The sequence below is a fragment of the Sceloporus occidentalis genome, unplaced genomic scaffold (genome assembly GCF_023333645.1).
Source record: "Sceloporus occidentalis isolate IW3139 unplaced genomic scaffold, rSceOcc1.0.p SCAF_65, whole genome shotgun sequence".
Taxonomy (NCBI): Eukaryota; Metazoa; Chordata; class Lepidosauria; order Squamata; family Phrynosomatidae; genus Sceloporus; species Sceloporus occidentalis.
This window is the reverse complement of record NW_028317045.1, coordinates 4,494,445-4,509,965: the sequence shown is the minus strand read 5'-3', so window position 1 is coordinate 4,509,965 and position 15,521 is coordinate 4,494,445. Positions and strand designations below refer to the sequence as shown.

General features: G+C 43.3%; 1 protein-coding gene across 1 annotated transcript in view; it reads left to right on the top strand.

Moving 5' to 3' along the window:
• The first annotated feature begins 4,896 nt into the window (after positions 1-4,896).
• MFHAS1 (multifunctional ROCO family signaling regulator 1) overlaps positions 4,897-15,521 on the top strand; it is a 45,123-nt gene continuing 34,498 nt past the window's right edge. The window contains exon 1 of the mRNA XM_089493582.1: positions 4,897-7,771. Coding sequence (XP_089349708.1) covers positions 4,897-7,771 — 2,875 coding nt within the window. The remainder of the gene's footprint in view (positions 7,772-15,521) is intronic.

Below are 15,521 nucleotides of genomic sequence, written 5' to 3'. Positions count from 1 at the left end.
ACTGCTGGAGCACCAGATGTTAGTGACACAAAGCAGAAACGGCAGTCTGCAGCTACGAGGAGACGGAGGCCTAGACGAAGAAGTGGAAGAAGGTTATTAAACCAATCTTTGTACAAATTATATATTATTCTTTTGTATTCGGTAAAAAAAAAAAAAAAAAGGTAGTGTCACCTCTGTCCCCAATTAACCCCTCCCAGTGTCACCTCTGTCCCCTTTCAGCTCCCCATGTCATTGCTGTCCCCCATCAGCCCCAACTAGTGTCACCTCTGTCCCCAATCAGCCCCCCATGTCATTACTGTCCCCATTCAGCTCTCCAGTGTCACCTCTGTCCCCAATCAGCCCCAACCAGTGTCACCTCTGTCCCCAATCAGCCCCCCATGTCATTACTGTCCCCATTCAGCTCTCCAGTGTCACCTCTGTCCCCAATCAGCCCCCCATGTCATTGCTGTCCCTATTCAGCTCTCTAGTATCACCTCTGTCCCCAATCAGCCCCTCCCAGTGTCACCTTTGTCTGCATTCAGCACCCCCATGTCATTGCTGTCCACATTCAGCTACCCAGTGTTACCTGTGTCCCCAATCATACCCTCCCGGTGTCACCTCTGTCCACAATCAGCCCCTCCCAGTGTCATTACTATCCCCATTCAGCTCTCCAGTGTCACCTCTGTCCCCATTCAGCCCCCCATGTCATTACTGTCCCCATTCAGCTCTCCAGTGTCACCTCTGTCCCCAATCAGCCCCTCCCAGTGTCACCTCTGTCCCCTTTCAGCCCCCCCATGTCATTACTGTCCCCATTCAGCTCTCCAGTGTCACCTCTGTCCCCAATCAGCCCCTCCCAGTGTCACCTCTGTCCCCATTCAGCCCCCTGTGTCACCTCTGTCCCCATTCAGCTCTCCAGTGTCACCTCTGTCCCCATTCAGCCCCCCATGTCATTACTGTCCCCATTCAGCTCTCCAGTGTCACCTCTGTCCCCATTCAGCCCCCCATGTCATTACTGTCCCCATTCAGCTCTCCAGTGTCACCTCTGTCCCCAATCAGCTCTTCCAGGGAATTAATATTTGAGAGTGTATGGGCCCACTTGATCCTGGTAGGGTACTCATATTAGCCTTAAAAACACTTTCCCTGCTGCTGTGTACTATACGTCCCATAATTCTCAGCCAGTATCATGGGGGACATTTACCTGGCTGAGCATCAGGGAGACATTAGGTTTTGCATTTTTTTTACTATCCTTTGTTGCTATTAAATTTACTTATGTTAAACCACATTTGAATCATATTTGTATTTTTATAATCAATATGCGTTAGAAAATCAGGAAAAGATGGGCGGATTCGGTGGCACAATGGGCCACTTGACTTGACCTGCCCCCCAGGCCTTAGGCTGCCAGCCCTCCCCTGCTGGTAGGTCCCCTGATCTCAGTGAGAAGCCCCCCCTGTCGTCAATGGGCGGTCCCGCTGATGGCAGCGGGGAAACACCCACATTTAAAAGGGAAAATGGGCGGGGCAGGGCGTGTCAAGACCCCGCTCCCACGACCTGGAGGATTCAGGTCTTGACCCGGAGAACCTGTGCTTCACCCGGCAAAACAGATATGCTCATATCCTTACAAAAAACAGGCTGCCATGCCTATCTTCAGCCACTAGTGGTCACCCTTCCCTCTCTGGAGCACCCACTACTAATCAGCTGAGCCACATTTCATTCCCTAAAATGATAGTATACACATAATGGTAGAGTCCCAATAAAAGAGATGTCAAAAATCCATTATATATATATGTCTAAGTGCAAAGTGTCAGAATGAGTGTATAACTGTATGATGGCAGAGTGACAGGGGTGTAACTAGCAACCATAGGGTCCCAGTGCAGCAGTTGACTTCACCAAACATGTCCCACAGTGCCAGCTTTGTGCCTAAGAAGCCTATGAGTGCCATATTTGTCTGTGCCATCTTTGTCCCTAAGCAGCTATACTCTCAAACAGTTTGTTTGAGTGGGGAGGAAAAAAATCAAGTTGACAGAACTGCCATGTCAGTCTGGCTTACCGTATAGTGATATTGGATATGCTGCACTACTGTCAATGTCTGGCTCAGTTTATAAGGAAAGGCAAATATGGCACAAGCAGGGTGTTTGAGCCTTGGGGACCAGGGTGATGGCATTGGACGAGCTGTTTGGGGCTAAAGTTGACTCATGCTGGGCTGTTTGGGGACAAAGATGGCAAGTCCTATGTGTGTTATCTGGGTGCTGGTCAGGTTCTATATGGGCAGTGTGGACGCCAGGGCTGGCTTTGGGGTATGCAATCTGTGATCTATGCCTGTAATTTAGGGGGTTTTATCTATACCTTTAATGCTGAGTTTTTATGTGAACTTCAATTGATCTATACCTGCAAAGCTGGGATTGTGTGTTATTTTGTTGATCCATATCTGCTATGCTATGTTTCCATACATTATTAATGTATACCTGCAAATACAGGGTTTGTATGTCTTATTCAGTTGATCGATACCTGCAGTGTTGTTTCCATGTGTTGTTTATTTCATCTATACCCTCAGTGCTGAGTTCCCATGTGATTTCCAGTTGATCTATGCCTGCAATGCTATGTTTCCATGCCTGCAAATACATGATTTGTATGTCTGATTCTATGCCTTCAGTGCTGAGTTCACATGTGAGTTTCAATTGATCTATACATACAAAGCTGGGTTTGTGTGTTATGCTGATCTATACCTGCTATGCTGTTTCCATACATTGTTTTGGTATATCGGCAAATATTAGGTTTGGATGTTTTATTCAGTTGATCTATACATGCAAGTGCTGTTTTATGTCCACTGGTGCTGGAGTGGAGGGAGTGATGGCATGCTAGGGAGCGTGGAGCGGGGCCCAAGGAAATGATTGCTTATGGTCCAATTTTTTCAATATAAAATGTATCGGTAGCAGGTTCTAATATTTATATATATTGGCAGCAGGGGCTAATATTTATATATATTGATAGCAGAGGCTAATATTAATATATATCGGCAGCAGGGTCTAATATTTAAATAAATATATTGGCAGCAGGGTGTGTGATCTCATGTGCTTCACAGTAGAGGACTGCACTGGGAGGCAGGTCCCACGGGACCCGCCAAAAAACTTGCGGGCGCGGGCGGTCTTTCTGGGGCTGCGGGCGGGAGCGGGCGGTCAGGCACTGTACCTGCGGGTCCCGGTAATCCCGCGCAGTCCCGCAAGGATGCCTTCTCGCTGCTCCATTACAGTGTCTCCTATCTTGCTCTGCCCATGAACAAGGCGGAGTCACGTGATGTGACATCACTTCCTGTGACTCCGCCTTGTTCCTTGGCGGAGCAAGAGAAGAGACGCTGTGAGGGAACAACTCAAGGGCAGCCTTGCAGGACTGCGCGGGAAATCAGGTAAGGAGGTGGGCGTGATTGGCCACAAATGTGGCGGGAGCGGAACACCCACATTGCGGTAGCGGGATTCAAAAAGCAGTCCCGTGCATGGCTCTACTTCACAGTGTGTCCCTGAATTGCAGAAATAAAATGTGGTCACCCCATGACAAACCCATGCATGGGTGGTATCGCTGTACTTAAGAGATGTTGTCGAACACATACTTGACCATTGTTTTGAAGGTATACCAGGGCCTGTAAATTTAGACCTGAAGTACAATATGTGTGAACCACACACACACACACACGCAAAATAAATTACTACCAACAAGTTTGAAAAGGCTGGTAGTAAAATTGGTGCATGGAAAGTGTTAAAACACCAGCATTTGAAATACCTTGGGTGTCTAGAAAAAAATATACAACAAAAATGTTAAAATATCCTCAATCACGAAGAGTACAAAAAGAAAAAACGTGCGGACCCCTAAGGGGTTAATGTTTCCAGGTATAAATTTTATGAATAGCACTGCAAACAAAAATAAAAAGACGCTATATTTTGCATATACTTAGTATTCATAGTAACAAACTATACACGTTTACAAATATGAGAAAATTCTAACTTTCATTTTCATTGCATCTTAGGGCTGTTGCATAATCACTAGTAGTTTTTTCAAATATTTTTAAAAGGAACACGTTAAATAGTTTACGCCTCACCCCAGGCGATAGAAACTGGGATCTTGAGGGAAGCAACGTCAATGTCCGCCACTAGGAGGCGTATCCATCCCATGGCAACCATGGTAACGTTGTTTTTTTTTTTTCACTTGGGATAGTTCTCTTTTTTCAGTCCCCACCCTATGACTTAGGAGCGGAGAGGGGAGGGGATGAGAGACAGAGAGGGTGGAGGGAAGCAGGTTAAGAGTCATTCAATGAGAAAAGACGATACACTCGGTAACAACGTTTAAGACAAGGCCACTCCTAAGGATATATTAACCGATATTCAAGGAAGTAAATGCATAAGGAAAAAAAACAGACAATAGCTCGTGGAATTGGATCCCCTCCCTATACACTGAGGCTGCTGGGAAGATCGCACTGATTTGCAGTAAGGAAGTGTATTTCATCCGTTGCCATTGCTGGTGTTTTCCGTATTTTTTATGCGGTTTTTTTTGCATATCATCTGATTTGGATTATTTTGTGGCAACCCTCCTTCTATGGAGGGGGGCAAAGAATCATGTGTATCCTTTCAGCTTGCCTTCTGGCTTTTGTGTTTGAGGCTAGGTGTACAGACAAGTGTGAGCTCCAGCATTGGATTTTTCCCTCAGCTCTATGCTCCTGGCTTCACCACCTACTGCTTTGTCTACCATAAAACTGCAGTAGATGTGCCCCAGCAACTGGAGATTGTAGACCACATAAAGAACCGGGCCATTGCTTAATTGCATTTTGAAGCATATGATGTGTTTTTCTATGAATCTGATGAGTGAAGCACCAGGGTTGATTTTGGATTACAAAGATGCATCAGCATTGAAACGCTCCCCCTCCCCATGATGATGGCAGCTAAGGATGTTTGCAACCATAGCTGTGACCTAAAGACAGCTAGGCTGTGGAGAGATGCTGCGTTGCGCTCCAGAAAGCTGAGGAGCAGTCTCCGGCAACTTACTGTGACCTGTGGGGAGCAGAATAAGCTTATCCTACCAGAGGACTTGGGAGATGTGGAGGTACTGAATTTAGGTAATAATGCCCTGGAGGAGGTCCCGGATGGCCTGCAGAGCTTGGCTACGGGCAACCTGCACGTCCTAATTCTGCGCAGGAACAAGTTTCTGAATGTCCCTTCTGCCGTGTATGAGCTGGGAAGGCTAACCGAGTTGGACATGAGCCACAATAGGCTTACTTGTCTGACTGAAGCGGTGGGGTTGCTAAGCCAACTGAAGAAGCTTTGCTTGAGCCACAACCAGCTCCAAACTTTACCCAGAGTAATTGGTACCCTTATGCACCTGGAAGAGCTGGATGTCAGCTTCAATCGTATAAGCTACCTGCCCGACACCATGCTGGGGCTGCCCCGCCTCAGAACATTGGACTTGGACCACAACGACCTGTTCAGCTTTCCTCAACAACTCTTACACCTGCCCAGCCTGGAGGAGCTGGACTTCTCTGGCAACAAAATGTTAGGAAGCAATTGTAGTGGGTCCCTGCCAGACGGTATCAGGTCCATGCAGTCTCTGAAAGTCTTTTGGCTCAGCAGCACTGGGCTTTCTACCTTACCTGATTCATTCTGTGACATAGTGAGTTTGGAAAGTATCATGTTGGACAATAACAATCTATGCTCATTGCCTGAACGTTTTGGATCCCTGCAGAAGCTGAGGATGATTAACCTATCCTCCAACTCATTTAATGACTTTCCACGTGCACTCCTGGAATTGGAAGGGTTGGAGGAGCTGTACATGAGCCGGAACAAGCTGAGTGTTGTTCCCGAGGAACTCTCTAGACTCTGTAGACTGGTGACATTATGGCTGGACAACAATGTGATAAGGTATTTACCAGACTCAATTGTAGAGCTTACTTTCCTGGAAGAGTTGGTGCTGCAAGGAAACCAAATAGCAATCCTCCCAGATAACTTTGGGAAACTTTCCAAAGTTAATATCTGGAAGATCAAAGACAATCCTTTGATACAACCTCCTTATGAGGTATGCATGAAAGGCATTCCTTATATAGCTGCTTATCAAAAAGAGCTGGCTCATTCACACCCTGCTGTCAAGCCAAGGTTAAAATTGGTCCTCACAGGCCTGAAAAATGCTGGTAAGACTGTTCTCAGGCATTGTCTGACTGATGGTCAGCAAGCCAACCCCACGCTGGGAAATAAAGGGATTGAAGTTACTAATTGGACTGCAGATGCTGAGAGGGGGCTCTCATTCATAGTGTATGATTTAGCTGGGGATCTGAGCTATGATGTCATTAAACCTTTTTTCCTTTCCCCTGGTGCTCTGTATATATTAGTAGTTAATATAAAATCTTATGTTTCCAATCAATTTTATACATATGTGGGTTATTTTTTGCATTTTATCAGTGCCAAGGTACCACATGCAGTTGTGTGTATAGTAGGGACTCATGCTGACTTATGTGAAGCAAAGGAACTTGAGGAGAAATGTCTTGATATACACCATCAGATATCCCTACAGGAAAAGCGGGACTCAGAGACTCTACAAAACATGGCACAAGTAGTTGATGAAGCTCTCTGTCAGGATTATGATATGCGTGCCTCAAATCCCCACGCAGCCTTTTATGGTGTTAACGATAAAAATCTAAGGAGAAAGAAAGCCCAGTTTCAATATTTATTGAACAATCGTCTTCAGATCCTTTCACCTGTAATCTGTGTTGGTTGCCATGATTATTCAAACATCAGGCGCTTGAGGGAAAAGCTCCTTTCTGTAGCAGAACACCGAGAAATATTTCCAAACTTGCATCGTGTTCTTCCAAAATCCTGGCAAATGCTAGAAGAATTGCACTTTAAACCTCAGGAGCTCTGGCTTACATGGTGGGACTCTGCAAGGTTGGGCCTACAAGCTGGGCTTACCGAAGACCGGCTGCAGAGCGCCTTGTCCTATTTACATGAAAGCGGGAAGCTGCTTTACTTTGAGGATAATACCACTCTTAAAGAGTATGTTTTTCATAATCTAACTAAGCTTATAGACATTTTGAATGTTTTTTTCCAGAGGGATGCCTCTATTTTGTTGCAGAAACTAATGAGTAACACTAAGGTTGATGCGCTATATTCTACTCAGCTACATCACTATATAGAAGGGTTTCTGCTGCATGGCCTACTGCCTACTCACATAATCAAAATGCTTCTTAAACCACATATCAAAACACACCAAGATTTACATCTGATTTTGGAACTGTTGGAAAAAATGGGCCTCTGCTATTGTATCAACAAACCCAAGTCTAAACCGCTAAATGGGGCCACTGCCTGGTATACCTTCCCATGCTATGTAAAGAATGAGGTGCCGCACGCAGAGGCCTGGATTAACAGTACGAATATTTCTGGACAGTCATTGGCTGTAGAACAGCTTCAGATAGAATTCAGTTTTCCCTTTATTTTCCCACCTGGTTTGTTTGCCCGCTTCAGCGTCCAAATTAATAATCACATAGTCCATCGATCGGATGGTAAATTTCAGATCTTTGCCTATCGGGGAAAAGTACCTGTGGTTGTGAGTTTTCGACCATCTAAAGGAGTCCTACAGCCAGACATTTTGTGTATTGCTAGTCATGCATCATTGCCTAATATATGGACTGCATGGCAAGCTATAACACCATTGGTCGAGGAACTCAATGGATTATTGCAGGAATGGTCCGGCCTTTACTACACAGTACATGTTCTTTGTTCTAAGTGCCTTAAGAGGGGATCACCCAACCCACACACCTTTCCGGGTAAGTCTGAAACATTTTAATCTATGTTCAAACATTCTTTTTAATACATGATCTTTTTGCATTGTTGACATTTCCTTTTCAACTGAAATTGAGAACTTGGGACTTTCATAGGCAGGACAGCGTTATATTATGTGTATTTAAAGTCGTATTATTTTTGTGTGTCTGTTACCTTAAAGTATTGTAAGATCCCACCTTAACTGGAAGATATCAGTATTGGCAGGTAAATTACGGGGCTTTTTAAGAAACAATTGTGCAAGCGTTTTAAATAATGTTTTAGCATAACCTATTTATGTTGGTTTATACACTAAATAAAACACTTACCGTAATTTAAAAGCATGCCAAATGCCCCCTTAGACCTTTAAATGTCCTTCTAGCAGAAAAACAGTCAAATGCTGAATACATGCTTTAAAATGCACTGCACCCATGTAAGGTATCAAACAGACATGCTCAGCAGTTGTATACACAGCACCCAATTCCTTTTGTGGAATAGTTTTGTTCTTTTTGCATATAAACAGCTGTAACGTTCATCTTGCAAAGGCATCTCTAGATTTTGTTCCTCTTCCTGGTCACTGACATCAATCCTTTTTTTTTTTTTTTTTTTTTTGCCTAAGAGGATTTGCTTTCTGTGTGTTTTACATAAACATAGTTACAACGGTCATGTAGCTTTATCAAAACATTGTCTGCCTCCAAGAAGCATACACTCATTTGTCACATTGTATTATTAGTTAAAGAAACTATATTCACAAAGTCTGCCACAAGAGGACTGTTCTGAAAGTTTGCATATAGCTGTAGAACCGAATATATATTTTTTTAACAATAAATCACTTAGGGATTCAGAAAGAAAATGTCTAGAAATGTACTTTAAAAACATTATGAATTGCATCAAACTTGGGCACAACACACATCAGTAAAAACATCACAGTTTGATCTTTTATGATGTCAAGATTAAAAAAAAATGCAAATTCCAAAGTTAAACTTTTCTAAAGCTAGGTTTGTCTTTAAGGGATCTTTCTGTGTATTTTCAACAGTTACTGGTGTAGTCAATACTAATAATTAAGGGATATATCTTGCTGCTGTTATTTTTAACCATCTTCCACTTCCTGAAAGAGTTCATTAAAACATATATTTAGAGGTGTTGTCTGTAAGTTCGTAATGTAATTGCACAATGTATTTAAGGCCCACCTGTTTCCATATGTTTTCCATATGAAACAATATTGTACATTAAGCAAAAGTATCTTTTCATATGTAAAATGTTTTAATGTGATGGCGTTTTTACACACGTTAAGGTATGTATTTTAATAGAACATCTTCTGTAGTTGCAGTTCTCACACAATTATTAAATATATGTGGTTCAGTACTGACTTGTCCACACTGCAAGAACAATAGAGTACCCAAATGCCTATTCTAACCCCCTGTCGCATAGAACATATGGAGTTGGGAAGGAAGACGAGATTTGTGCTCCACCAGCACAGATCTATGGCAGCTGAAGCCACTTGTGTGCTCTTACAGGATTTCTTTCCCAGAACGCCATTTCCTTACAATTTGGAACCTTACAATGCATCCGTCCCTCTTTATGTGCTGCCGTAGGCAGACACATTTTAGAGTGAACCACTCTACCAAAACAAATGATCTGTACAGTCTGGTAAAATAGTCTAGTTTTCAAAAAGTAGTTCTGGTTTTGAGGTTTTTGCACTCTGTCAAGTATAGGGTACAGCTTACGAATGAATGGGTTTTACAGTGTCTGTGATCTTTATACTAACATACAATTTGAAAGGTCACCTTTTGCTTCATACAGACCTCACGACTGCTTTTTTGTCCTTGTAATGTAAGCCACTCTCAATGATGGTTCAGAGAGCAGCCAAAGACTAAACATTTCCTCACCCTGACAGCAGCATGCTTTTGGGATTCCTAGAATAACTCAACAGTGGATTAAAGTCCTCCCCAAGATATGAATACACACTGCTTCTTAAATAATCTGTTTATTTTAACAATTTGCAACTCTAGATTCGTACACATTTTCTTCATGTTCACATTTTTAGCTAAAAGTATATGCACATAACCATTTTTTTTTAAATAGCATTTTATTTTAGTACAGTTTATGGTATTTACGGTCCGCACTGGCTGAAGTGACCTTAGAACATTACCTTGAGTTAGCTTTGTGTATGTACAGTGCATTCCAAACTCCCGGAGCAGCTGTACGGCGTCTGTGGGTATAGGTCAACCTTAAAAAACTGTTATTAGTATTGTGTCATGGATTCATAGTTACAAGTATGAATAAACAAGGCATTGAAATTTTTTTGTTAATTTTGATCTTGCGATGATGCTGACAGATTCGGTGTGGTTCATTATATTAATGCATAGCTATGCGTACCAGAGTTTTGCTTTAAATATACTCTGCAGAAAACCTGCAATAACTTGCTTAATAGTAATTGCTGTGATTTGTAAAACATATCCATGTCCGCCCCAGAGGGCTATTTCACTTCAAAAGTACAGTAATCAGACTACATGGCTGACAGGGGATAACGTGTCTTGTAAATACTAAGGTATCTTGAGGCAGACATGGATAAGTATTTTAATAAAACCCAAAGCAGATGAGGTTGAGTGCCCCAATTGTATCTGCCGTAGGCTTCTTGGTTTCCACGCTCCCATTTTTGTTTCTAGGCTATGGCTGATGGTATGTCAATACATACCAGTTTGTTCTGTGTAGGATATCATATCATACCACACAGTGCTTTTAACAGTGCACAAGGAGCCGCCTATCTTTTTACTGAGTTGCAAGGAGCTTAGAAAGTCAAGACACAGTGACTCATACTTATGTTCATCAAAATGTGTTTTCCTTGTCCTGTAGAATTTGATCAATACATTACTGGAAAAGCTATACACATTAAAGAGAAACTCCTTCACAGCTTTTACTATAATAAATGTAATAAAGCTACCTACAGGTTTAGTTTTTTACTTTTGATGAGTCTATTTCAAGATATTTAATTTAAGTGCAAGAGACTATTTTACCCAAAGGCAATTGTGTTATGCGTTAAAAGGCAGCTGTTCTGAAATCCTCTCTGTCTTATGGAGGTTGTGTGAGCCAATTAGATTGTACCAAATTGATTACTTTACAGATAGGAAGAAATACCCGATGAAGGGGAATCATAATGCAGATCTTGAGTGCAGGATGTTAGGATGACTGTTTCCATGACACACCTATTGCTTATTTTAATCACCATTACATATCCTGCAAAGTGTGGGGTTTGGGAAATCAACACGTGCTTAAAAAGTGTGTATGTAGGATATTTTATATAATAGGTGTTGGGGCATATAACAAATGTGGTTCAAATAATACATGGTCAGTGATTTATTTATTTTTAAAGTGTGGTATGGCTGGGAGGGGTGAGATGTGCTTTTTGTTCTGTAGTATATGTGGTGAAGGATATGATTTTTCAAATTTTAGTGATGTTAATAATGTTTCATGCTATCTTTGGTGTGGTCCAAGCAGAATTAGATTTTATTGAAATGGTCTACAATATATGTAGAGGGAACACTCGCTGAGAACATCGGTGAGGGTAGAAAATCAACTAGATAGCATTGATATATACCAGCCTTCAATTGTTCAGCTGTGAGCCAAGGGGCCAGAATGCGACCCACAAATGTAATCAAGGTCTCATAGGTAACTGTTTTACAAAACTGATTTAAGAGTGACTCTCTAGCTTATGGTTGTAAATGGTATGCAGCTATTAACTCCCACTCCTGTTCAAGCAGACTGGGTTATTCAGGACTAGAAATGTAACATCTTTTCTTTTCATAGTACCATGCAGGTCCGGACTGGGACAAAAAATAGGCCCGGGCATTTCAGAATGAGCAGCCCATTTTTATGAAAAAACATAAATGTACATACATATACATAATACTTGGTCATTCAACATGGGAAGCCTGAAGCCACAATTTAGTGCGACTAATCCTTGAAATAAATATTATAGAGTAAATAACACAATACCTTATCTTTTCCACTAAATTATTTCAGGGCCTTGAATGTTTTGTCCCCTGAAGTCAGTACAAATTCAGGAGGGCGTTTTATCTCTGAATAAGTAAAAATGAAATAGTTCCTACTGTAAATTAAGGAAACAGATAACCAAACACACACACCAGGACAGGCTTTTCCACACCAACACCCAGACACACACACCATGCAGGACAGGCTCTGCCACACCAACACCCAAACACACACCAGGACAGGCTCTGCCACACCGACATCCAAACAAACACACACCAGGACAGGCTCTGCCACACCGACCTCCAAACACACACACACACACACCAGGACAGTTAAAAAAAGAAGAAATGGTTCAGCACTCAACTCCCAGGTAGCTGGGAGCTAGCAGCTAAAAAGGGCAAAACAGAAAGCATAACAAAAATAGCAATGTTTCGGCCAAACAGAGCCTTTTGAGCTTGACAAAGGCCCTGTTTGGCCGAAACGTTGCTTTTTTGTTTTGCTTTCTTTGAATAAAGTAACCTAAGGATTGGAAGCTGATTGGAGTGCTGGGGTTCTTTTCTGTGTTCGTACATACACCAGGACAGGCTCTGCCACACTGACACCCGAACACACACACTAGGACAGGCTCTGCCACACTGACACCCAGACACACACACATCAGGACATGCTCTGCCACACTGACACCCAGACACACACACCAGGACAGGCTCTGGACAGGCACACCGACACCCAAACACACACACACCAGGACAGGCTCTGTCATACCAACACCCATACACAAACACACACCAGGACAGGCTCTGCTACACTGACACCCACACACACACACCAGGACAGGCTCTGGCACACCGACACCCACACACACCAGGACAGGCTCTGCCACACCGACACCCAAACACACACACAACAGGACAGGCTCTGCCACACTGACACCCAATCAAACACCAGGACAGGCTTTGCCACACTGATACCCGCATCCAGAAGGTTTCCACGGACGGTTTCACTCAGCCTGTCTGTGGCATCTTTGCCCCCATAACAGCTTGCCTGTGGCATATTTGCCACCAAAACAGTCTGCCTGTTGCATTTTTGCCCCCCTCTTACACATCCATGCTATGACACACATATTCATTCACTTGTTCACAAATATTTATTCACTTATTCACAGATAATCATTCCCTCATTCAGATATTCATTCATTCATTAATTCCCTCATTCAGATACTCATTTGCATATACTCATTCACAAACATTCACTCACTCCTTCACAGATACTCATTAATTCACTCTTTCATTAAATCTCACATACTCCATACGGCATCCCTCACCCCCTTACCTGAACTGATGTACGCGCCGCTCGCAGACTTCTGGGGATCTGCACAGGGGAAGCAGACGCGCAGCAGGGTCATGTGATGTACGTGACGTACGTCACATGGCTCCGTTGGATTCCTGCGTCCCCCTGGTGGTAGAAGAGACGCTACTCGCGCGTGTCTGCCAGGTAAGTAGCCGGCCAGCTGCTAGAGTTGCAGTTGCTGCGGGCTTAAGGGGCAGGTGCCCCTTTTGCCCTGCGTTAAGTACGGCCGCATAGGCCCAGTCAGTCTGGTCCTGACTGGGGCTATTTTAAGGTAGGGGCCTGGAGCTGCAGCTCCATTAGCCCCTAAGTCAATCCGGCCCTGCCCAGTGTGCCCGATGGCCAGTCCGGGCCTGGTACCATGTGTGCTTTTTAATCCTCTTAATAATTAGAAGTATGCTTCTGGGAAGCATTGCTAATATCCTATAAGTGTTTATGAAAACCATAAATTATTAATGCGTTATGCAAATATTATATATTGCCATCTCATTTCATAAAAGTGATCAACCGATAAATGATCAGGCTGGTCCCTGTCGGCCTTTATCCTGGACAATACATTGTTCCAGAATGAGTGTTTTGAGCGAAAGAGGTCTCAGCCAATCAAGAGCAACCAAGTCAGAAGCCAAACTGGGAGTCCCTCCTTCACACAAAGCTCACTGTAAACTGCATCCAGCACCATATAAGAAAGCCAATGTGCGTGTATGTAATTTTTTTTTTATTTTTTTTTTTTATGTGACTGCGTGTATTGCCTTATAATACTGTCAGGATTCTGTTTGGAGCGTAATAGCAGAGAATGCTATCTCTTGCCAGGCACCTTTACCAGGTGGTCCACAGAGATAAACAAGTAGGACACCCTGGTAGGAATGAAAGCACGAAAGTGCCAAATGTAATCCAGAAGCAAAGTCAGGAAGAGTCCAGTAGATCAGGGCAACCGGCAATCTGGAAGAAACGGTAATCCAAGCAAGAGTCAGGAAATAGACAAACTGGTAGTCCAACAGGAAAGTCAGGTAACGGATAATCCAATATAGAGTCTGTAACAAAGCAAGCAGAAGAGAACCGAAGTCCTATAACACAGCGGTCCCCAGCCTTTTTGGCACCAGGGACCGGTTTTGTGGAAGACAAATTTGCCACGTTTTACAGTAGTCGGGCAGTCGCAACAAGCCCGAAGTAATTGATTGTATAACAGGGAGCGGCAGGCGTTGATTTTTTGTTGTACCGCTGCCGCCCCGGGCGGAAAAAATGAGTGCTCTGTCCAGTAGTGGGATTCAGTGTGGCAGTCTCTCGTGCACACACACACAGACTCGGGCAGTCTCTCTCACACACACACACAGACTCGGGCAGTCAAACATAAATAAGTAAAATTTACTGTACAAAAAAAAAAAAGGCACTTTTGAACAATTTCAAGCTGTTTAGCAAATATATATATGAAAAGCTATTAATAAAGCATTTAAAGAGCCAGTAAACTTTTTTTTTTTTTTTTTTTTTTAAATCTACTTCTTGGAAACAAGGTGAAAATCTTTTGATGTTTTATCAATTGCATTTGTCACATAAAAAAATCTCAATCAGCTATCTAAAAAGCACCAGTGCATACTTTTATATACCCCCTAGATATGCCACTCTGCTCCACTCATATGCTTTATGCCCCACTAGATATGCCACTCTGAACCCCCCCCCCCGACATACCAATGCACCCCTAGACTCCCTGGTGCTTAGTTGGGGCAGCCGATGTATGTCTGCGCAATGCACGTGGACAACCTCTGCTGCTGCTCATCACATCCGCCTGTGGGGTTGTCTGCATCGCACAGACGTCCACGACTTTCGGAGAGGAGGATCCAGGTCCCTGCAGCGCTGCGGGCAATCTGAATCCTCACCCTGCTGTTTGTCTGAAAAAATGAAAAAAAAAGATGAACACCCGCCCTGCGCCCGGAACTTCCGCGCGGCCCAGTTGCTTATAGGCCACGGACCGGTACCATTCCGCGGCCCGGTGGTTGGGGCCCCTTGCAATAACACACAGAAACCAAAGCTCTGGAACACTAGTGCAAAGTGGTAACAGTCTGAGGGCTTTTTATAATGCTGCAGGTATCTACTCCTCCCCTGTGCTGAACAAGCTCCTCTCTGGATTGGTTACCGAAGGGGTGTGCTTCCACCTGGCTCACTGTTACTCTGTTAAATAAAATGTGGTCACCCCACTCTTCACCTCTTTAGCTGACTGGTTAACTACTGAAATGAGAACACACATTTAGGTTTCCGATTGTGTGACTGGCTTAACCTTTGAATCACTAGAACCAACATATTTTGTTTCTGATTTTACACAGTTGTGTTTTAGCCTGTGTTTTATTGGCCTTCTAATTTGATAGTATTACTAATTTATTATTAGTTCATATGGGGTTTGGATAACATCTACATAATCATGCAATT